Source organism: Macaca fascicularis, chromosome 1, assembly GCF_037993035.2.
Source record: "Macaca fascicularis isolate 582-1 chromosome 1, T2T-MFA8v1.1".
NCBI lineage: Eukaryota > Metazoa > Chordata > Mammalia > Primates > Cercopithecidae > Macaca > Macaca fascicularis.
Genome location: NC_088375.1, coordinates 13,401,883 through 13,427,123, shown reverse-complemented (window position 1 = coordinate 13,427,123; position 25,241 = coordinate 13,401,883). Strand labels below are relative to the sequence as shown.

The 25,241-nt window shown below is 37.3% G+C and overlaps 1 protein-coding gene across 1 annotated transcript in view; it reads right to left on the bottom strand.

Moving 5' to 3' along the window:
- Window positions 1-25,241, bottom strand: part of LYST (lysosomal trafficking regulator) — a 217,038-nt gene that overhangs the window by 30,380 nt on the left and 161,417 nt on the right. The window contains exons 40-46 of the mRNA XM_045391489.3: window positions 22,677-22,921; window positions 19,850-19,916; window positions 18,334-18,490; window positions 15,168-15,308; window positions 12,195-12,412; window positions 8,363-8,593; window positions 3,035-3,224 (exon numbers count right to left, since the gene is read on the bottom strand). Of these exons, the coding sequence (XP_045247424.2) occupies window positions 3,035-3,224; window positions 8,363-8,593; window positions 12,195-12,412; window positions 15,168-15,308; window positions 18,334-18,490; window positions 19,850-19,916; window positions 22,677-22,921 (1,249 nt within the window). The remainder of the gene's footprint in view (window positions 1-3,034; window positions 3,225-8,362; window positions 8,594-12,194; window positions 12,413-15,167; window positions 15,309-18,333; window positions 18,491-19,849; window positions 19,917-22,676; window positions 22,922-25,241) is intronic.

Genomic DNA, 25,241 nt, shown 5'->3' with positions numbered 1-25,241 from the left:
CTAGATTCCCAGGATAGACAACTGTTAGTAGCAGGAAGACACTACTGCTAGAGTGGAAGCAACACCTACCCTGAGAAGGGATAATTTAATCCTGTCAACTGCAGGACTGTGTATGGCAGACTTTCATTCAAGGAGGCTCTGTTCTTCTCTCTCTCTCTCTTTTTTTTTGAGACAGAGTCTCACTCTGTCACCCAGGCTGGAGTGCAGTGGCGCAATCTCGGCTCACTGCAACCTCTGCCTCCTGGGTTCAAGTGATTCTTGTACCTCAGCCTCCCCAGCAGCTGGAACTACAGGCACTCGCCACCACGCCCAGCTAATTTTTTTTGTATTTTTAGTAGAGACAGGGTTTCACCATGTTGGCCAGGCTGGTCTCGAACTCCTGACCTCAAGTGATCTGCCTGCCTTGGCCTCCCAAAACGCTGGGATTACAGGCTTGAGCCACTGCACCCAGCCCTCTCTCTCTTTTACAACATAGTATTATGTTCTCTTGGCATAAAAATTTGGAAATTTTGATATCATTTCCCAGTACCATTAACTATCTATGCTTTGTTGGTATGCTGGATATAGCTAAATGTAGCATAGATGCTGTAAATGGTACTGCCCTTGAAACTTGCAATGTTTTAAGTTCCTAAAGGAAACAGAATATGCTTTCTTTATTCCAGTAGAATACCCAGCATGTAGATGAGTATAACAAATAAATATTTCTTGAATGAATCAACAGCATATTGAAAATAGGCAATTCACAGCTTTTTGTTTTGTTGAGTAAAATAAGAAACATTGACAACATTTTGCAACAAAGGAATTGGAATCTACTCACTAAATAGAAACTGCTCTAAATATAAGCTGCTAGGGAAAGGAACCACATGAGTCTTGAGTCCTCTCAAAACCTACCATAATGCCTGGCATGCAGCAAGTGCTCCATAAACCAAGGTTTCTCATTCCAGTAACCACAAGAGGCATCATCTTTTTTTTTTTTTTTCTTTCAGAAGAAGAAACTTCTCCTTTACCTACTAAGACAGTGTATCTTAAATAGGATCTACTAAAATTGAATCTAAAATTGATTTTCAGCGTGTATAAGCTTGGACTCAAGCGCCAGAGATTCTGATGCAATGTGTCTCTTGTGTTAACAAGTGACCTAACTTTCATCTGTAAGCTACACTGTTCAGTCAGTGCCTCTCTAGAATGTCTACGTGGACTGTTCCTTGCTGGGTCTAGTGTTGGGTGTATCTAGTAAACACTGACCCCTTCCAGACCCTAGGGTGTTTACAGACCAATAAACATTTATTAAGCACTTAGAATGAACCAGGCACTGTGCTCATCATCCTCATACATTATTGTATTGAATCCTTACAGAAAAGTACCCTGTGAGGTAAATTATTTTGTTATTCCTGCTTTATAGATCAAAAGCCAGGATTTGCAAAGCACGAAGTTAACTTCCCCAAGGCCACATAGCTAGTAAGCAGCTGGGCAAGGATGCAAAACTCAGGAACTGTGACTGTCGGGGCCACGGGGGAAACTGTTCTATTACACTACTGCCCTGGACATACCCAGGTTCTGACAAATTCCAAATACATTGTGCGAGGAAATTAAGTGTAATTTGAATGAACATAGCTATTAGGGGCACACTAAGGGTTCATGACTGTAGTGGCACAAAGAAGATAGGCTTAGAATATGTCTGACATGTTTAAGTCCCATAATGCTAAGTGATAATACCCGCTCTTTCTCTTTTGCTCAACAGAGAGAAATTTTACTGTACTCTAATTTTTGAAAGGTAAATAATTCACCCATGTTGGTACTTTGGTATTATTAGTAAATTACTTGTAAATTACCTCATAACTAATTGTAACATACTAGTAAGAATAAACCATTGATATCACAATAACTATGATTAAACAGATCTACCTTATCCTATTAACTCACTAAATGTAGATAAAACGGTATGCATCCTCTCTTATTTCTAACAACTATAAAAACAATCATTCATTTCATGACAGAGATAAGAGTGAGCCTAAAAGAACTACGGCCCAGCTAGCATGCCTAATTTCAATACAATAATGTATGAGGATGATGTTTTCTCTGGGTGCTGGCCCCTTTGTATTGCAGTTCGGGTGGAAGGCTATATACGGCTCCCAAGGAGCACAGTGCACAGAAGGTAATGGTAATTGTCAGCAGTGCTGGCTGCTAATGGCATCTAGTCCACATACTGGCTTTTAGGCAAGTCTGCAAATAACCTGATAGAAACAGATGAGTGCCCTAGGTCATTCATTTTGGTGCCCCACGTCCATGCCTAGCAAGTAGGAAGAATTCTTTTGTTTCTAGTGAAACGGTTAATTTGGAATGGCTGAGGGACTGCTCAAATGCAAAACGTCCCTAGTTTTCCAGTGTCTGGTTGACATTTAGAAACATGAAGAGGCCTCTAGTGCACAGCACTTGCCCACATGTTGCTTTCAGTGAGTCAGTATGTGGGGAGTCAGAAAAGGACTGGTTTGCAGGAATACGTGTTTTAAACATATATAACAAACCCAAATGTTGTGCACATGTACCCTAGAACTTAAAGCATAATAAGAAATAAAAAAAATTTAAAAAATAAAAATAAAAACAATAAACTACTGATATACACAAGAAAAAAAACCCCTATTTTCAAGGTTATCTTGACATCCTTGTTATGTTTGTTGCTTAAACCCATGACTATATCTTCTGAGGTGGTAGATTTGTCAGTCAAATATGTCTGTCTATTCTGGGGCTCAACAGCCTCAAAGTGTACATTTCTGTCAAATTGATAACACCTTCATTTTGTGAACATAACCATTTATTCTTGTTCCCTTAAAGTTCCTCCTCTCATTTCAAATGGCACTGCATTTAACTCTCAGTTTTTTCACGTAGTATGTTTTCATTCCCACTTTGTACTAAATAACCACAGATTTGAGCTGAGTTTTTTCCACCAAGGACTCAAAGTAGCAGCACAGATGAGCTAGAAATACTCAAATCTCATGAAAGATATATCCAGAATGATCTTCATTACATTTTATTTTACCTTGTTCCTTGCTATATGTCATCAGAAGACAGAAATTCCGTGACAAACCACAGATTGCTCTGGTGGGCAGAGCCTGGAGAGAGCCAAATCTTTCTCCGTGGGGCTGGCTGAAGCAGACCACAGGTACCGGAGCACTGGGGGAACCCACGTATTCCCCCCATTTCAAGCCTTTTATCCATGACAAAGGACTCTAAAACCAAGACAAATAAAAAGTATGGCTTTTTAAAAGGTAGTAAGTATAGAATTATTTCTAATTTAAGTGCTAAACAAAGTAAGAGAAAGTAATATGGATTGTAAGGTCTGTAATGGCAAGAATTATTTTACTCATATTTTTTACTTCCCATACTTAGCATATAGAAATATTTGTTCCTTATTTGAGTTTTACTCTGTGGTTCTGGCCTAATTTGCATGAAAATATGTGGTTAATAATTCAAAATTCCTTGAAATTTGAGCAGAGAAAAAAATGTAGTATATTTCTTGTTTCTAGTTGAAATACCTAAAGTTGATACTTACTGGAAGACTGTAATTTGGTAGTATGACAAGCCATATGTACATATGGCAATAGAAATCAAGACCACATGTAGCACAGGAAACCTCACTCAGCTATGAGCTCCTTGAAGAGAGGGGACACCTCTGTGATTCATCTTTGTGCTTGGACATAGCAGGTTCTCATCTCAAATAGGTATGTGATGAGTGAAAGGGGAAGAGTTTATCTATGGAACATATTGAGAGGATTAGAGAATCTCTAGCCAGTACTAGAGAATAAAAGAGATGAGAAAGAATTGTCAGTGAAAAATAGAAGGTAGAGCTCGAGGAACAAGAGGATTTGGGGAAAGAAAGATGAGTGAAGACTCTAGAGAGATACCCATGTGGCTGCCCATGAACAGTAATGAAAAGGTTTCCTTGACTTCAAGCAAAAACAACTATTAAAAAGTTTCAAAATCAAGAAGAAAAGACATGATGCCCTTTTAAAGAGTTTCCCCCAATAGTTCTATCTTTTTGTTCTTGTTATGACTGTTTTATCCTCTACTGAACTTTTTTTAAATGGATTCCCTCCTTTTAGACATTTAAGAGTTTAACCCATTATTTTACTTTCAACTCTTCAGAGGAAATGCTACATAAAATAAAAATAATATATTAAGCAATTTTCAGTCATTTCTGTAAAAAACCTAAGATTTTTTAATGAAACTTGCTTATGTCATTTTCCAAATAAATGAAAAAAAAGGCATCATTGACCTATATACTATCTTTTAAAAAAATCATGCCTGTTTAGGAGCTCTAATAATTCTGTCAGACTATTTAGGAGACATGTTAATATACAGTTTTAAATGATATCATAGTGGTCTAAAAAATGAATATCTCTGGAAAAGCTTAAGAGCTTCAGGAATGCTCATGTGGGAACAGAGAGGTTAGGATCAGGCATTTTAAAAACAAGCTTCTAAAATTTTGTCTATCAGTGTTTTTTTGTGGCTCCCCTGTGGGATACAAATCTATCAATATTAAAGTTGAGAAAAATTTGTGTGTTAAATTTTATAGTTATCATTTATCATTCACAGTTCCCTGCCAGGAAATTACTTTTATATGAGTTGCAGAATTTAAACTTCTAGTTTTTCAATGACACAGAAAGATACAATGGCAACTATTTTATATCATAGTATATTTATTATCATTGTTATTATCAGTATTATTTTTTAAGTTGTGGGATACATGCGCAGAATGTGCAGGTTTGTTACATAGGTATACATGTGCCATGGTGGTTTGCTGCACCTATCAACCTGTCATCTAGGTTTTAAGCCCTGCATGTATTAGCTATTTGTCCTGATGCTCTCCCTCCCCTCCCCACCAACCCTCCTGTATGGCCCCAGTGTGTGTTTTTCCCCTCCCTGTGTCCATGTGTTCTCACTGTTCAACTCCCACTTATGAGTGAGAACAGGCGGTGTCTGGTTTTCCGTTCTTGTGTTAGTTTGCTGAGGATGATGGCTCCCAGCTTCATCCATGTCCCTGCAAATTACATGATCTCATTCTTTTTTATGGCTGCATAGTATTTCATGGTATATATTTTCTTTATCTAGTCTATCATTGATGGGCATTTGTGTTGGTTCCATGTCTTTGCTATAGTAAATAGTGCTACAATAAACCATACATGTGCATGTGTCTTTAGAGTAAAATGATTTATATTCCTTTGAGTATATACCCAGTAATGGGATTGCTGGGTCAAATAGTACTTCTGGTTCTAGATCCTTGAAGAATCGCCACACTGTCTTCCACAAGGGTTGAACTAATTTACATTCCCACCACCAGTGTAAAAGCATTCCTATTTCTCCACAGGCTCACCAGCATCTACTGTTTCTTGACTTTTTAATAATCGCCATTCTGATTGGTGTGAGATGGTATCTCATTGTGGTTTTGATTTGCATTTCTCTAATGATCAGTGATCTTGAGCTTCTTTTTCAACAGTAACCAAAACAGTATGATACTGGTACCAACGCAGACATATAGACCAATGGAATAGAACAGAGACTTCAGAAATAACACCACACATCTACAACCATCTGATCTTCAACAAACCTGATAAAGAACAAGCAATGGGGAAATGATTCCCTATTTAATAAGTGGTGCTGGGAAAACTGGCTAGCCACATGCAGAAAACTGAAACTGGACCTCTTTCTTACACCTTATGCAAAAATTAACTCAAGATTAATTAAAGACAAATGTAAAACCCCAAACCATAAAAACCTTAGAAGAAAACCTAGGCAATACCATTCAGGACATGAGCAAAGGTTTCATGAAGAAAAGGTCAAAAGCAATTGCAACAAGAGCTAAAATTGACAACTGGGATCTAATTAAACTAAACAGCTTCTGCACGTCAAAATAAACTACTATCAGAGTGAACACGCAACCTACAGAATGGGAGAAAATTTTTGCAATCTACCCATCTGACAAAGGTCTAATACCCAGAATCTACAAGGAACTTGCACAAATTTACAAGAAAAAAACAAACGACCTCATGAAAAAGTAGGCAAAGGATATGAACAGCCACTTCTCATAGAATATTTAAAGAGGAGTGCTTTGTTGAAATGCTTTTTATACAGCTCTGATTGTTTTGAACTTCAATGGCGAACTGAAGTTCACACAAGCATATCTGGGTCATCCAGATGACCCCCTTATAAATGAGTACTGTTGCTTGGTTTCAAGGCTTGTGTTTGCATTTTGTGTAGATGTCAAGTGAAGGCCCAAGGAGTCAAGAAGCAGTATGGTGTGGAAGGCTTCACCATGGTTCAAATAAAGAAAAGCAGTGGCATAAATGTCATTACACATCACACAGAAGTGCAGCAAACCAAACCTTAAAGAACTTGCATCAGAGAAGACATTAATTTTAAAAATAGTGAGTGTCTATTATATGCCCAGCACCTTCCTAGGAACTGGGGACACAGTGATGAACAAGAACAGACAAAGTCCTTGTGTTTATGGAGTTACATTCTATTTGGGAGGGGAGTATAGACAAATAAATAAACTAATACATATACAATATGTCAGGTGATGGAAGTGCTATACACAAAAACAAAGAAGGGGAAGGGGTCTGAGGATGACGGAACACCTGTTTGAGACATAATTAGACTTAGATATAATCAGAGCTTATGGAAAGCATTTAAATGGGGGTCGGGGAAGACTCCGAGGAAGAGATGTCTGAGCAGAGACTTGAATGAGATGAGGGAACAAACTGGGGATATATCTGGGGAGTGGTTATTCCAGGTGAAGGAAACAGTCATCACAAAGGTCCTGAGGTGGGAATGAAGTAGGTTGGTACCATGTTCCCACTGCAAGCAGCCATACTGCTCAGATCCAACTTTAACAGCTAATGAGCAGTAAGTATAGTAGTAAATTAAATGGCATTTATTAATTTTCAGGGATATATTGTAAAATTATGTTGACATGTTAAAGTGACAGATTGGGCTGGGTGTGGTGGCTCACATCTGTAATCCTAGCACTTTGGGAGGCCGAGGCAGGCGGACCACGAGGCCAGGAGTTCGAGACCAGCCTGGCCGATATGGTGAAACCCCATCTCTACTAAAAATACAAAAATTAGCTGGGTGTGGCAGCGGGCACCTGTAATCCCAGATACTCAGGAGGCTGAGGCAGGAGAACTGTTTGAACCTGGGAGGCGGAGGTTGCAGTGAGCTGAGATTGTGCCACTGCACTCCAGCCTGGGTGACAGAGCAAGACTCGTCTCAATCAATCTATCAATCAATCAAGTGACAGATCGTAGTTAAAAATAGTGATGCTGGTAATTACAGTGACTAAAGTGATTTGTGAAGCTTCAAGAACAGAAAACAAAAAATGTAGTTTTCTATTATGAAGCTCAACACTCGCAATTTAGTTTTAGCAAAACAACATTGTCTACCATATTAATGCTTTAAAATTGAATTTCACTGGTGGAATAAGTTTTGTTTGTATTTAACATGAACATTTGACATATGTGAGCTATAAGCACAAATAATTTATATCCAGTGTTCTGTCTTACATAAAGTAATATTATTATAAGGAATAATAGTCAAACAAGGTGTAGGTGTGTAAAAACCTTTTCCTCTTAAAATAGGTCACAGATTACTGCACTTTGAGATACACTGAGTTATTTCATCTTTAAGGTCCTTTACAACTTCTTTCCCTTACCTTTTCGTTTTCTGTGATTTCCTTCTGCAAACCCTTATAGTGTTTACAATTCACATTCTACTATCTTATGCTGTTTTTATATGAAGAATTTAGTTGAAGATTAAAATCCACTTTAGCTTTAAGGCTTGCTTGCTTGATTTTTCTATTTTGAAGTAAAAATTATACCTACTTCCTATTTTTGGACGCAGTACTATTTATCATTACAACCTGGGGAGGCCAAAGAAATATGTAAAGTTCCCCCTTAAGTATAAACCAAAACATCCGCATCACTGGTCAATCCTTTTGATTGTGGATGGTAAGTGTACACTGGCATACCAATGCTCAAACTATTCTCTAGTCCTTCTTTTCTTGTTTGCAAAATCCTATTATGTCACTGCCCTGGGAGGCTTTCCCTGGGAATAACCATTCTCTCTGCTTTCTGAGGGAGGTTACTGTCTGAAACAATCAATTCTTCTTTCCTCTGAGCTCCCCAAAGCACTGTCTCATATCCCTAACACAGCATTTACCTTGCACAGGATTCTGCTTTCGCTGCTGCACCTGTCTTGCACTGACTGGCACACAGCTTTAGGACAGGACCATGCTATTCATTACTGTATCCCTGGCACCTGGGAGAGTGCCTGGCATCATCTGCATTCAATTGAAATCCAAATTACATACCGGATAGGTGATTTCTTTGACTTGTTCTCGGGTCTCCCTGAAAGCAAACTGCACTAGCAACCCCACAGCAGCTGGAAGCTCTCCTTCAATATTGAGCTTGGCTCCAGGTCTGCTCACATGGGCTGTGTGGAACAGCTGACGGGGAGTCTGCCCATAGGTTTTTATCATGGTTTCTAGCGCTCTTCTCTGAACCGGATCTTCAACTGCAGAGACATCCATTCCAAAATATGTCTGCAGAGTGAAAGAATAAAGGAACAAGACATATGTAGTAAAAAGAAAGACTTGGCAATAATATAACACCAAAGGGAAAAACAACACTTTGTTTTATATTCTAGGTTATGGAAAAAATGCTTTTGTTCAGGTTAACAATCATGCATGGTCTCACTGAGATCAGAAGTATCAATGTTTCTGAATAGGTGAACAAAAACAATGTATCTTGACTGGTTATAATTAGGTATGTTTATAAAATCAGTTTTTAATTTAAGACCTGAGAATATCATATAAGACTTGATATTAAATTACTGAAGAAGTTGCTTGTCCAAAGCAATATATAGGAAGAGGCAAAAATGAAGTTAAAACACAATGCTGGTAGATAAAGACAGCATTATTTAGGTTCTAATAAATATTGTAGATCAAAAGAGCAGCAATGAAAATTCAAAGCTCTTAAATGTAAAGGGTATTATTGTACTAATAAAATTATTGCACTAAGAAGGATATTTTTTCTTATTTATTTATTTGTTTGAGATGGAGTCTCACTCTGTCGCCCAGGCTGGAGTGCAATGGCACGATCTTGGCTCACTGCGACCTCTGCCTCCCGGGTTGAAGTGGTTCTTCTGCCTCAGTCTCCCGAGTAGCTGGGACTACAGGCGTGTGCCACCATGCCCAGCTAATTTTTTTGTATTTTTAGTAAAGATGGGGTTTCACCATGTTAGCCAGGCTGGTCTCGAACTCCTGACCTTAGGCAATCCACTCGCCTTGGCCTCCCAAAGTGCTGGGATTACAGGCACGAGCCACCGCGCCTGGCCAAGAAGAATATTATTTCTTAGTGTCATTATCCTGTAGAGTCAGATGGAGAGCAATGTGCATTTACTTCTTTATTTCTAAAGCTGGTGATCAGTAATTGAGTATAGATCAGCTATATTTCGTACATATCCACTTGGATGGCTTAGCTTTTAGTATAATATTTAATCAGTCGTAGTGGCTTTCATTACATATCTAAACATAAAATTTCTATAAATGCCAAAATAAAATTCCAAAGACTACTTGGGGTCTTATTTCCATGTGAAGCTTCCTGTGCCACATAAAACTTTCATTAAATAAATTTATATGATTTGCTCTTGTTAATCTGGTTTTTTGTTTCTCTTTGTTTTTGTTATTTTGCAGAGACTCCAGTTAACCTGAGGAAAAGAAGGTGTTTTTCCTCCCTTATATATTAATATTATATGTGAAGTTGTTATTCACCAAACTACATTATTCTCCTTTTTTAGAATGAACTTTTCCATAGCATTTATCTTCTATTAGAATAATCAGGAAACCTATATTATTCTCTTTTGTAGATTATAAATCTCTTAAGAAATTTAATTTTACATGACTTCGGATGTACTCAAAATAATTATGGAACAAAATAAACTAATGAGCTTTTTATTTTAAAGCTACTTTCGGGGAATGGACTACTGGCCTAAAAAGCTCAGATACGGAGTGGTCTACTGTAGGTTCTGTGTATGCATTTTACCTATATTTGTTATAAACTCTTGTAGATTTGTTACAATCAACACAGAAAATTACAGTTAGTGGGGAGGTCCTTTAGATATTTCCTTTTGAAAGGAAGTATCTTTCTTTTCAGAATCTGCTTTTTCACCTCCCACTCCTCAAGGGATTTCCTTTCAGCGGCCGCATTTGGAGTCTCCACTATATCCAGGCAGGCCCATCTACCTTGGAAAGGAAAGTTGGCTTTCCTCCTAACCCCCTTCACCCTCTTTGAGTCTTATTTACTTTTGCATCCCCAGAGCCTAGCAAAATAGATGTTTCCTGAAGAGGTAAGATTATTTTTTCTAAAGTTAGTCTACCCAACAACCTCAAAAAGTATACTTGAAAATGTAGGCCGGGCGTGGTGGCTCACGCCTGTAATCTCAGCACTTTGAGAGGCCGAGGTGGTGAATCACGAGGTCAGCCTGGCCAAGATGGTGAAACCCTGTCTCACTAAAAATACAAAAATTAGCCAGGCGTGGTGGTGGGCGCCTGTAATCCCAACCACTTGGGAGGCTGAGGCAGGAGAATTGCTTGAACCTGAGAGGCAGAGGTTGCAGTGAGCTGAGATCACACCACCGCACTCTAGCCTGGGTGACAGAGCAAGACTCCATCTCAAAAATAAATAAATAAATAAAAAATAAAAATGTAACAATTCTACTTCTAGGAATTTATCTTAAGGAGGTAAAGATGTACCTAAAAATAACCATAGAAATATTAATTTTAATAGCAAACAAATCCTAACTAAATATCCAACAATAGAAGACTGCTAAATAAATTATTCTATAGCTATACTTGAGAATATATGTTGAGTATCCCTTATACAAACATTTGGAACCAGAATTGTTTTGGATTTCAGGGTTTTTGGGGGGGAGGATTTTGGAATATTAGCATTATTTACTTAGCAGTTCAGTATTCTTAATCCAAAAATCGGAAATCTGATATGGTCCAATGAGCATTTCCTTTGATTATCATGTTGGCACTCGAAAAGTTTCTGATTTTGAAGCATTTTGAATTCTGGATTTTTGGATTAAGAACACTCTACCTATACTAAGAAGCCATTAAAAATAATGTAGAATGATACCTAATGACTTGAATAAATTTAAGATTATCTTATTTAGGGAGAAGAAAAGGTTACCAAATAGCACTAATATTATTATTATATAAATGGAATGATACACATCTATAGAAAGAAGTCTAAAGGTGCTTTTACTATTTATCTCTGGATGGTGATATTAAAGTGGACTTTAAAATTTCTCCCTGTTGCTAGTCTGTATTTTACACATTTTTCTAACAAAGCACAAGTACTTTTTCTGTAATAAGAAAACATGGTGCCATTTTAAAGTAGAACATGTATGTCGGGTAGTGTGCAGAAAAGAGTTAACATAGCAAGATTGACTGCTATCTTTGGAAAGGCCTGCTTGCAAAGTTGGCCCTTGGCTGTTGTCCGGAACTCGAATTTCAGGAGAGGTCCTACCATTCCCTAATTGGTAAGAGTGACTTACTGTGCCTAAACTGTACAAACAACACGGTTTATACAGAACAACTGCTTTCCTTCTGAAAGGCTGGAATTTCAGTATGTGCGAGGCAGAGGGTGCCTACATTGCCAACCTCAATAAAAATCTTGTACACTGAGTCTCTAATGAGATTCCCTGGCAGACAACATATCACATGTGTCATTATGACTCGTTGCTGGAGGAGGTTGAGTATGCTCTTTGTGCTTTACCAGGGGTAGATTCTTGGATGTCTGTGCCTGATTTCTCCCAGACTTTGCCCCACGCTGATTCTACTTTGTATCATTTACTGTAATAAACCTGAACTAGAAGGATGACTATATGCTGAATCCTCAAATCCACCTAGTGAATCATCAAACCTGGGGATGGTTTTGGGGAACCTCTGAAAAAGATAGTATCTTGTTTTTAATGAGAGGAAATATAAAACCTGAAAAATCTTAGGTGATGGTTTAATGCTACTACCAATTCTCTTTGGTAACTTGGGTGTTTTAAAGGAACAGTCGAACAACTAACCTTAAAATATTCAGGTTCTATCTTATATAAATACAGATTATTTTAAAAGAGTCACTTACAGCAGGATGAAAAACATTGATTGCTTGAACAGAAGCCTTCCCCTTTTGCTTATAACCAAACACCAAGTCAATCCACTGACAGATGTTCTGGGACACGTAGTCAGACTCTAGAGCCTGCCGATGGATGAGGATAAAAAGACGAGGATCATTACGTGCCCAAGGCGGAAGGTTGACGTGATTAACCCGTTCACCATTCTGACGCACACCAAAATCAAAACCTAAAAGAGAAGATTAATATTAATATTCAACTTCCCCAAAGCAGGTTTCATTCAGTCACAGAGCAGTTCTTAAGAGTTCACAAAAATGGCTGTTTGTGTGCTACAACCGAAAAAGGGAATAGGAAGGAAGATTTACATTTTAAATAAGAAACACCACGGCTCATCTACTTATTTACCTACTAATAGGGTTATGTCAGCTAATGCTATCATAATTAAATTTGAGATCTTTCAACTTTATCTTTCTACCACTTTATAACATATTGAAGAAAAGGAGAAAACCATTGCCTACTAATTCCAATATTCTCACTATTCGCTTCTTCAAGGGCATTAAGTACTTAAATATCTATTCAATTGTAAACCTGATTAGAATCAAACTAAGGCTTTGTAGAAGCATTTCTGAACTACTGGCATTAACATTTTAATAAATTTAAGATTATATTTAGTAAATATTTACTAAATATATTAGTATTCTATAGTTTAAAAACTCAACTAATACAAAGTATATACATTCTTAGAATGAATTGCCACAGTCTATTAATTTTATAAGTCTATAGGTCTGTTCTGACTTCCTTTCTACTAAGCATTCCTGTAGATAACAAAATTATCCCAACACAGGAAATAAGAGGGTTCTTCTGTGACGTAAATGAGCTAATATCTAATTGTCTCATCAGTCTGCTAGTATAAACAAAAATCTCAGAAGTGCTTATTTAAAAAAATTATCCTAAAGGAAATGTTACCTTTAAACAGAAATGGCTTTTTGTGCTACATTTTCTAGTTTGCTGAACACCACAACATAATACCAATTTAAAAGGACCTTTTAAAAGCTGATTAAGCTTCATATAAAATTAAGTTTTGATCTTGGAAAAACAGAAGGCTCTTCACCAAAATACTTGGGAAGTATTTTGAAATGATATGATATGGAATATAAATCAAGGGCGTATATAAGTTCACATGGGATGGGGATGGGAGCATCTCAGAAAGCTCAGCAGTCATCGTACGGAGGAGCTGCACGGTTGATTTAGGATGGACTGGCTGAGCACCTGCAGAACTCTATGTGTGTGGCTTCAGGAGAGGCAGCAGCAGGAACTTATTTAACAGTGAATGAGGCACCTGGGAATGGGCTGGGAATGGGGTGCATAACAGGGTATTTGTATAAACTCAAGCTTTCCCAACTTTCAGGTGTTCTGGGGGAACATCACAGAGGCAGACACTCCTGATCCAAAGCAGACAACTGACGTATGAGAGTCCCAGAGGAACACTGATAGGAAATGATGTGATATACGCTGTAGAAAATTGTATTTTCCAAAAATGGCTATAACAGCATTTCCTGTCTTGCATGCCCTTCCAGAATCTTGCTACTCTCCATCACAAGGCAAAGTCTATCTTCCTTTCTTTTGAATCTGGGAAGGCACTTGTGACTGCCTCAACGAATAGGAAGAATACAGTGGAAGTGATGCTGCGTGGCTGCTAAGAACAGGCTGGAAAAGGCCATGCAGCCTCTGTTCGTCTCCCTCTTGGAACACTTGTCTTTGGAACCCTGAGTTGCCAAGTAGGACATTCAGGGCTGCCGTGCTGTGGGGAAGCCCAAAACTAGCCCACACAAAGAGACCACATGAAAAAGCACTAACACTGCATGAAGAGAGGGTGATGTGCTCCAGCTACCTAAGGCTTCATCCTCTGCCTGTTCCACCTCCAGAAATCTGAAGGCAACAGCATGAGAGACCCTGAGCTAAAACCACCTGGCTGAGCTGTTTCTGAATTTCTGACCTTTTTTTTTATTTCTGACCAATAAAAAATAATTTTATTATCCATGATTGATAATAAATTTATTATTGTTTCAAGCCACTAAGTGTTGAGATTATTTGTTATACAGCCATAGATAGCTAAAACATACATATAGGAGACCATGGACAGAAAAAACAAGGAGTAGATTTAAACAGGAGTCCTAAATGAAAAGCTTCAAGGCAGGCACCCCAAATTGCAGGTGCTGATGTTTGACTGAGGCATTTCTCACTTGAGCAACACTGTGAAACAAGCGCCAGGGTGGCATGAATCTACTGATGATTCAATAATCAATCAAACAACTTCAGAGACACAGATACTATACAACAAAATTCTAACATAATTTGCCCAACACCAACTTCTTAAAGCTCAGTTTCATGTGCTCTTAAGGATCACATAAAATTATAGAATTAAGTAATGTAAGAAACGACCCAAAGACATCCCTTAAAGGGTTAGCTGCTCTTCTATTTAAGAATAGCTAAGGTTGGCAGCCAAGACTGTTGGTTGGCATCATAGAAAATTTAATTTTATACTTCAGTATTCCTTTTGGCTATTAGATAATTCTGGGCAGAGTATTTTATTTTTATTTTGGTCATTCCTCATAAAATAATTGAGATTTCAGTTAATTTACATTTTGCTTTCAATAAAGTCATAACTCTTAAAGTAATTAGCACATTATAACTTTTGTATTCAGAAAAAAGAATAAAGTAATTTCTATAATAAAATAAAAATACATATTTACAAATAATTTTATTAGTTAAAAGTTACAGTTTTCCAAACATACTTAATCCTATAAAATACTTAAAATTCTCAAGCTTATTTGAAAATAGAATTATATACTTAATAAAAAACATTTTCTCTTATTTGGGGACTCAAATTTTTAGGACTTAAAAAAGCTATTTTCATTTTTGGAAAATTACAAAATAACCACAAGCCCTCAGAAATATAAATAAGAAATAATTTATTGCTATACCTTCACGGTTAACTAGGAACTCTGGAAGATAGAAGAACTCTGGAATAAGTTCTTTCACGTCAGTCATAGATTCAAAAGATGAGAGTCGCCAAGTTGTATTCGTAGAATGAAAAGTTCTGTCTGGAATGTCAAAACTTTGATCTATGAAAAAATACAAATAATAAAATTAAGACACAAAGACCTAATTCTATTTGAGGCCTACCATAATTAATTTACTTTTGCTACTTCAAAAAGATTAAAATAATGCTCAGTTTGTTTGCCCATAGTTTAAAAGAAGTTATTCATGTTCTTGAAAATAAATATTTCTATAAACTTGAGATATTATATTTTTCATCTGTTCTATGCTTTTGTAATACATATAATTAGATTAGTTTATACCATTTATTTGTTGAACTATCATCTATCTATCAAAGTAGAATGAAAGTTCCACAAAAACAGGGCCCTGGGATATCATCCACACCTTGCACATAATGGGTACTCAATAATGGTTGGTTTATTGAATGAATGAATAATGAAGAAGGAAAATTGAAGTTCAAGTAGGTAAACAGTTTTTTTCCCCATCAGGGAGAAAAATGATTCCTTCACTTTGAATTGTTAAGACTACTTTTTCTCCTTTCTTTGTTTTCTTTATTTTTTTTCCTAGTAGGGGGCGGGGGTTGGCGTATGTTACGGTGCATTGTTTTTTGGATGTTCTAACTCTGAGCTAAAGAATTGAGTAAACTTTCCTATGAATGAAAATAAAACTAAGCATAGTCACTCTTTTGTTCATTTTTTTTTCCCAGGGTAGACTATTAATAATCAAGAATTAAGTTTGGACTCTCTTTTCTGCCAACAATGATCAGACTTTCTAGCCATAGAGAAAGGCCTAGAATATTAAATGATATCCAAAAGCTGGCCCCTGAAAACAGTAGCAGTTTACATGTTTCTTAGGAACCATATTGCATCATCTAAAACGTCTGTGAACGTGCTGAAATTTGAACACATCTTTTCATTTGGAGACTGCCACAAACACATCGCAGCATCGGGTTTCTTAGTTGCTCTGCTGAGCAACATCTTCTGTCACTTGTATTACTTTCTCATCTATTCTGTTGAGTCAGTTGGCATTGGCTGGCCACTAAATAAAATCTGGGAAGAAATAAGGTTTAGGAACATTTACTTTTTCTCAGAAAGTAAGGAAGGCCATTTAAAGAAATACCTACTAACTCTGTAGAAAAAGTTATCAATCAAAATGGAATTCAGAAAAATTAAGGTAATTCTCAAAAACAAACAAAAAAACTAAACAGAAAAATTAAGGTAATTTTGTAATGCTATGGTGAGGTCAAAGTATCTAGAGTTAAGACTAAAGAAATATGGAACAAGAGAAGCACATTGGGTAGGTTCTGTTCAGATTTTAAGATTCTCTGTATTTTCCTACATTTTATTAAACAGTACTACTACAAATTCCTATTACCTAGAATATGCATATATTAAACCTGTGGTTCTCAACCAGTAGCACTTTTGCCCTCCAGGGTTTATTTGGCAATGTCTGACAACATTTCTGATTCTCACAACTGGGGAGATGGGGTGTGGGCAGTGGTGGTACCACTGGCACTAGCAGGGAGATACCAGGGGTACTGCTAAATGTCCTGCAAGCACAGAGCAGCTCCCATGACAAACAAATTATGCAGCTCGAAATGACTAAAGTGCCAAGGTGGAGAATCCCTGTACTAAACCAAAGCAAAGAAATAAATTCAAAAGCCGAGAGATATCACTTGAAACTAATAAGATGAAAGTGAATGGAGACTGAGGTAGTCCTAGGTTTTAAACAAAATATATTCATAAATACATAATGAAGAAAACATATTATATATGAATACATCCATAATAGTAACATGAATAAAAATATTGATAAATTTTAGTTGATTGGTAGTTTTATATTAATGGATTCTTGGGCTACATTAAATGAAATGTAGTCTTGGATGGAGGGAGGTAACAGTTCTGTTAAACACTGTAGGGGCGCAAGCACATCTGAATTATTCTTTTTTATTTTGACTGCCTTTTTCTTTTCGTCAAGAGCATTCACAAATCAGAACATGTCCAGAAAGATCTTCAGAATAGTGACAGGCTTGGAAACCACAGCAAACAAGGATGGCTTAAACACTGGTTTTAAAAACACTTTATTTAGTACAAAACTGTCCTATTTATTTTTTGGTATTCCTTGCAGCAGCTGGGATAGGACCATGCATCCATGAGGCCCTCAATCTGCTGTCAAATTAACCAAGGATAATTAGCCAGGGGAAAAACAAGACAGAGAGAGAAAGGGGACAGGCCAACAATTTTCAAATATTTGAACAGCTGTCATATAGAACATTTGTTCTGTTTACTTACAGAGAGACAAACATAGGAAAGCCCCTTCTGTAGACCAATAAGAGTGAATACAAATTCATTCCTCCAATAGGTTGTACATGAGTAAAAGGCATGAAGTAGTTCAAGAATGGTTGAGTAAAAGAATGGATAATGATTCCTCAAAGTATTCTGGATTCCACGAGAAAGAGCTATAGAACTAATATCACAGTTCTCGTTAGAAACTACAGGTGAGTGTGTCCCAACTTGCATAAAAATATAAATTCACTCTTATCTAAGTCATGTTCAGGCCTCCAGGCTGTCACTTAAAATGCTGAGGTAGAAGATTATTAACTAGAAAGCTACCACAGTGAAGTTGCCGGTGTGCCTCTTTTATTAACTAGTTAGTTAGAATAAACCTCAATAATGTACTTGCCTTTATAATAAACTACAATAATGTACATAGGCTCCAAAGGTAACTTACTGGATCTGAAATAAGTATTAGGTAGAATGTCTTTAAAAAGTGAACTGCATAAACTTTAAAAGGGTGAATTTCATGGTTTGTGAATTATATCTTAATTTTTTAAAAGTGAATTGCATTTTTATAAACTTAGACATTTAATTTGAAGCTAAAATTTGAGGCATTAGCAAGATGATCTGTCTTACTACAGCTTTTTTGAGGAGAATTTTGGGGAAGGAATAAATAGCATTCTTTTTCCTGTAGTTTGATTAGTCTCAATAGTTCTTAGAAAGTCAGTCCTAAGTTTTTTGTTTTTTGTTTTTTGGTTTTTTTCTTCCTGATGACTCAACATGATTTCTACGCAGTTATTAAAAAAATTCTTACCTTGATAGGCTAAAAACATTTTAGTGAAAGGAGGCATCCTGACCAGGAAGTGAAGCACAGTCCCGCTGTTGGAATAGTGGGAGCCATAGTGATAGGGCTGCACGGGAGGCATGGGGTCATCTTCCCTGGCTCCTTTGCGGTACTCTTCCTCCAAGTACTGAAAGAAACAGTGAATACAGAGAATTCGTGATTGTGGGCTCCAGGCAACACTAGAAAAGTGCTGGATGGTTTTTATTCTCTCCTTCTCTACTACCCCTTTGAGGCCATTCTCCACGGCTGGCCCTCCCACTCTTGCCCCGGAGACTTCAGCCTCCTTGAGTGTCTGGGAGTCTTCTCCTTGGTGCCTCACTAAGACCTAAACACTCGGAAGCATTTCCCATCTCCACACTCACTCCTTCATCCCCTCATAGGAAACCTACCCAACTTTGAGCACTCCACCTCCTAATTAATGGCTCATAATGTCTAAGCTGATCAAGCACCCAACAAATGAGAGGTGCTTCTGTCACTAGAGATGTCTTCATTTCAAAAGAGTTTCAAGATGTAATGCTATGTTGTTTAGAGAACTGCTTCTCTAGAAGTAGAAATGCAATAGAAATGTAAAAACTATGTCACATTATTGGTAATAATATAACATTTTAAGTCTGTTTTACAGTGCAGTTACCAGAGATTAAAAAAAAAAAAAAAAAGAATATGGTGATTTTTCACTACTCCTGTCTTCCCATCATAAAGTAGGAAGTTCAACCAAACATTTAATATCTGTCACTATTCTTGTCTCCCATAGCTTCTGTCTGATTCTGATAACAAAGTCAGGTATAGTGAATTAAGAGTTACTTCTTGATTCCCACAGCAATGACGCATTTTCAACTGCTGAAGAATCAAGTAGTGACAGTCGTAAGATGCTTAGAGGGACGTTTCAGGAACTGTGGCATAAAATAATGTGATGAATATGAGAAAAGTGTTTCAGTTGCTCCTGTCTTGATACTCCTGTGAAGAATGTAATGTGTAGCTATTGCATTTTTTTGAATTTCCAATAGAATTTCATTAATGTTAACTTCACAGAAAAAGGTAATTCATTTTCTTTTTAAAATGTTAAAATCTAATAAATTTTTGTTTAATAAACCAATGAATAATTTCCTGAATATGACTAATGGTTATGGTACATTATAAAAATGTTAACACTATTATATAAATAACACTAGGGGATATGAATAGCAGGTCCCTGGAAATCTTTGTGATTTTTATAAGGAATGTGACTACTGTATACTTGAATAAACAATAAGTTATTGGTTTTCAATTTGTGCCAAAATAAATGTATCCTTTTTCTGGGCGAAGTGTTCTCAGAAAATCAGGATAGAAGATGATATTTCATTTCACATAATGATTTCTAGCTGTCCGTCAATCCTAGTACAAGAAAGTAAAAAATCAGTAGTATAAATTTAAAATTAGGTAAAACACAAGTCTGTAAAACAAAACACAATTTTTCATTTAATAAAGTATGAGTAAAAACAAAAGCTACCTTGTATGTGTCCACATAACGATCTTCTTTTTCTTTATACTGAACAGCTATAGGTTTAGAGAGATTTCTACGAGAAAAGGATAATTTTAAAAATTAAATATTTTGATACTGTCAAGATTAAGCTCCCTAGATGTCTGCATCTTGAAAGTTGGTAAGTGGTCAACAAAATGCTCCGCCTTTATTTCTCTGCTTAAACATGTTGTTTTGCAACTAACAGTCACCATTCAAAATTATGATTTCAGAAATTAAGGTAGAATTTTCCCCACAGAGCCAGGTCAGTATTAGGAATTCTTGACTTACAAGTAGCCTAAATAAGAATGGCTACTACTATCCTTCTTTCCCTTCTGCAGCTTCCTCTAGAATCGTAACTGATGCTGCTCGTGGGAGCAGATTCCTAGACCAAGCCCTGAAAGTTAGTGTTCCATTTTCCAGACTCTACATCCAGTTAGGCAGTGTAGAGTGAAGGACAGTTTCGACAGAACTTAGGAACAGAGGAAGATGCTGTGTAATTACTAGCCTAGTTAGTAAAAACTGAAGAAACAACACGTGCTCAAAATGACCAAGCTGAGATTTGGAGAGTGAGAACTGAAATAAATATTTTGCTACCTAGTTAGTAGATGGTGAGTGATACACTGTGCATAGTGCAGAGTATGTATGCACGCGTACAAAGGTGTCAGTGCTGGTGTTCAGAGAATGTGAACCACACGACACCATTCCTTGAAGCAGGAGAATGAATTCTCATCCCTCCAGGAATGAATCCTCACTTTTACAAGCTACAGAATCATGTGTCAGATTCTGTGTCAGAATCAGAATCTGTGTCCCTGCGTGGCACTTGAAGGTGCAAAAGAAAAAGCTCTGATGAAGAAGGGCAGGGCTTTTTGCCTGAGGAACCATCTGGTCTGGCACAGGCATGGACCACCTGGATTTCAACCTGCAGCACCATAACTAGACCGACAGCAAGATTTACCTAAATTTCAGTGAGTCAAACCAGGTCTGCTTAACCACATGTTGATACATCTTTTTTTTTTTTTTTTTTTAAATATAAATTACTATTTTCTAGGAATGTTGAAATTAGTGGTATTAAGTGCACTAATTTTGTCTTTGAGATTTTTCTAATCATAAAAACTTTGTTAAAAAGTAAAAACAGTTTTATAGAATAGATTCAAATTAACATCTAAAAATAGAGCAAAATCACTTAAGATGGCTGCCTACTTTTTTTTTTTTTTTTTTTTTCTGAGACAGAGTCTCTCACTCTGCTGCCCAGGCCGGAGTGAAGTGGCGCGATCTCACCTCACTGCAACCTCTGCCTCCCGGGTTCAAGCCATTCTCTTGCCTCAGCCTCCCAAGTAGCTAGGACTACAGGCATGCACCATCATGCCTGGCTAATTTTTGTATTTTTAGTAGTAGAGTAGGATGGTCTCGATCTCTTGACCTTGTGATCCACCTGCCTCGACCTCCCAAAGTGCTGAGATGACAGGCGTGAGCCACTGCGCCCAGCCAGCCATTATTTTTTACGTGTATTTTTTCTCTTTATTTTCTCTTGACACTGACTTGTTGGAAAAACCAGGTCATTTATTCTGCTGGAGGCTTCACATTCTGTATTTTCTGATTGCTTCCCGTGACATCATTTAGTTTGTTCCCATAACCCCTGTATTTCCTAGAGACTGGAAAAGTCTTGCTTAGGTTCAGGTTCAACTCTTTATTTGTCAAGAATCCTTTATAGGTGCTGATGTGAGCTTTATATATATTTTCCTTTTTTTTTTTTTATCATTCTGCATGGTTGAGAGGAGTGAGCTTTATATTGTATCGTATCAGGAAGCCTATGATATTCCACTCTAATGATGCTCAGTTTGATCTGCGGGCTCAGGCTCCCATTGAATTTGTACCTAATGGTTTAATCCATTGATGATTATTGCTTGAATCACTTATTTCACTAGAGGTTGCAAAATGTTGATTTCCCATTCTCTCATTTCTTCTAAATTTATTAGAAGAAAACAGACAAGGTGAGCCTTGGATGTTTTGTTGTGTCAGAAAGCAAGGAAACTAATATGGTCTTGTCAAAAAGACTCAGAAATTGGCCAGGCGTGATGGCTCACACCTGTAATCCCAGCACTTTGGGAGGCTGAGATGGGTGGATCACCTGAGATCAGGAGTTTGAGAGCAGCGTGGCCAACATGGTGAAACCCTGTCTCTACTAAAAATACAAAAATTAGCTGGGCGTGGTGGCACGCGCCTGTAGTCCCAGCTATGTGGCAGGCTGAGGCAGGAGAATCGCTTGAACCCAGGAGGCAGAGGTTGCAGTGAGCCAAGATCGTGCCACTGCACTCTAGCCTGGTGACAGAGCAAGACACTGTCTCAAAAAAAAAAAAAAAAAAAGGCGATTCTAGGTATATGTTCAGACATATAGCAACCAAACATGATAATGGACCTGATTCAAGAAAACCAACTATAAAAAACTATCTTTGAGAGAATCAGGGGACATTTGGAAATGGACTAGATATTAGATGATATCATGGAATTACTGTCAATTTTCTTACATGTGATAATAGCACTGTGGTTAAGGTGTTCTATTTTTTAAAAAGATGCATACTGCAGAACAAAGAAGTGACATAACAAGATGTCTGTGATTTGCCTTAAATAAGAAAAAAAGATAATGTAAGTTTGGCAAAAATCTTCATAATTCACAACTGTTGAACTGGGGTGATAGGTATTTGGGTTCTTATATAATTCTTCTATTCTATGCATGTTTGAAATTTTTCCTAATAAAAACTTTAATAAAGAAATACAACATATGAATAGATGAACCCTAAAGGTTCTTTTAACTTACCTGTATATCAACGGATCATTGAGGTCAAGTGTCTCACTAATATAGTCAGCAAGTATAAATGGGAACACAGGATACTGCATGAGATCATTGAAGGATCGGCCAGCATGTTTGTTTAAGTGAGTCAAATATTCAAAATTAGTAATTTGTCCAGTATACCATAAATTTGTCAGAGCAGTGATGTTACCATATTCCAGAAGATTAGGGAGGTTATTTGTGAGTATATTGTGGTATACATCATCACGAACCTAAAAGGGAAGTAGAAAAAAAACCCCAGATATTATTTTTAGTCTTATAGGCACTTTTCTGCAAAGAATCCATGACATTATAGACATGTTACAAATCTCATGTCCTTCAAGAAATTATTTTTTTCTCAGTAACATTAATGGGTAGAAAACTGAGATTCAAGTCCAGGTCATCCTCCAAAGGCTGGGCTCTTCACCACTATGCTTTGCTGCTGGAGAAATATGTTAATAAAAAACTTCTAAGAAAAAGTTTGTATAGAAAAGTCACTTAAGACACTAAAAAAAAAAAATAAGGAAAAAAGAAGAGTCTCATTCTAAATAAATGCAATATGGTATAGTAGAAACAGCATGGTCTTCTGAATTGGACAGATCTGGTCTATTTACCTGCTAACCTTCAGTGCTACAGTTACCATGTCTATAATATGGGAGTGATAATATTTCTCTCATAAGAATTAAATAAAGTAGCCTATGTAAATAGGATATTTGATTTTCACTACTGATTGAAAACATAAACTCTTTTTTAGAGATTCACAATAGTTTTGTCACAGAAGAAGGGTATTGGTTCTTTTAAAGCAATTAAATAATGATTGCTAATAAATGAAAAAAACAGACAAGACAACTTTGCTAAAAACAGATATGAAATACCCATTCTAAGCAGGCATATGCTTCAAACATAGGAAGAAGAGCCACAGATATGGATAATGAGAGTGTGAACTTAATGAGGAAATGTACTGGTAGTTATGGAACAGGCAAAACCACAGAAAGTAGACCATCCTAAACCTGTAGCCTAAATCTGAAGGTTGCCAATTGTTGATGCTAAGGTCCACAGAAGGGAATTTATGACAGACTATAAGCCAAGCCCTGGAAGGAAAAGGAGGCATTCATTTATTCAACAAATATGAACTGAATACCTACATACCAGTAGTGTTCAAAATTCTGAAGAACTGGAACTTAACAAAGCAAAGACTTGGCATTCTACTGGGGAGAGGCAGAAAATGCTGGATGCTAATACATTCTATGGAGAAAAACAGACCAAAGTAAAGGAGGTAAGGGATGCTTGGTGGAGAGGGAGGGGTGGTTATTTTATAGAGTCAGGGAGGGTCTCTCTGATAGGAAGATATTTGATCAGGAAACTTGAAAAAGTGACAAAGCAAATCATTTGGATTTCTAAGGAGAAAAACATTCCAGGCAACAGTGAATGCAAAGTCCCCAAGGCACTGGTGTGCCTGACATTCAAGGCATGGATGGAGGAAACAGTGAGGGAGAGAATGGTAGACAATGATGTCAGAGAGGTAACAAGGTATGAGATTATCCAGGGCTTTATCAGGTTATTGGAAGGACGATGCCTTCAAGTGAATGTGACATGAAAGTGACTGATGGACTCTGAGCAGAGAAAATATATGGTCCAACATACTTTAGCTGCTGCGTTGAGAACAATCTGAAGGGGGGCTAAGGGGCTTTCTATAAAGGAGAGCAGAGAAATGGTAGTGAAGGGACTGGAGGTCAAGAAAGGGTTTGTCAAAGTCATTGTAGCTGAAAGTCACTACAGCAATGAGCAAGGTTTTTCTTTTTTGTTTTTGTTTGTTTGTTTTGTTTTGTTTTGTTTTTTTGTGATGGAGTCTCACTCTGTTGCCCAGGCTGGAGTGTAATGGCATGATTTTGGCTCACTGCAACCTCCGCCTCCCAGGTTCAAGTGATTCTCCTGCCCCGGCCTCCCAAGTAGCTGGGACTACAGGCATGTGCCACCATGCCCCGCTAATTTTTGTATTTTTAGTAGAGATGGGGGTTTCACCATGTTGCCCAGGCTGGTCTTGAACTCCTGACCTCATGATCTGACTGCCTCGGCCTCCCAAAACAAAATGCTGGAATTACAGGCATGAGCCACTGTGCCTGGCCCTGAGCAAGTGTAAACTACTTCATTTCGGTCATTTTGGGGAATCGAAATTTAACACAATTTTGGAGGTCAAAAATAATCATATAACCAAGGCTTTACTTTAATTAGAACTAAGAAATATGGCAATTTTTATTGGATTTCAGAAACAGTATGGATGCAAGAAAGCCAGTTAGGAGGCTATTGTAAATGATTCTGGCAAGAAATGATGGTGGCTTAAACCAGGATGGTAGCAGTGGAAGCAGTCAGACTCTGGACGTATTCTGACGACAGAGCCAACAGGACCTATTAATAGAGTGTATGCAGGGGATGAGAGAAGAACAAGAGTCTTGGATAATCTCAAGAGTTTTGGCCCGGGCACTGGAAAGATGGAGTTGTCATTTACTGAGATAGAGAAAACTGGAAGGAAATTTTGGGGGGAAGATTAGAAGT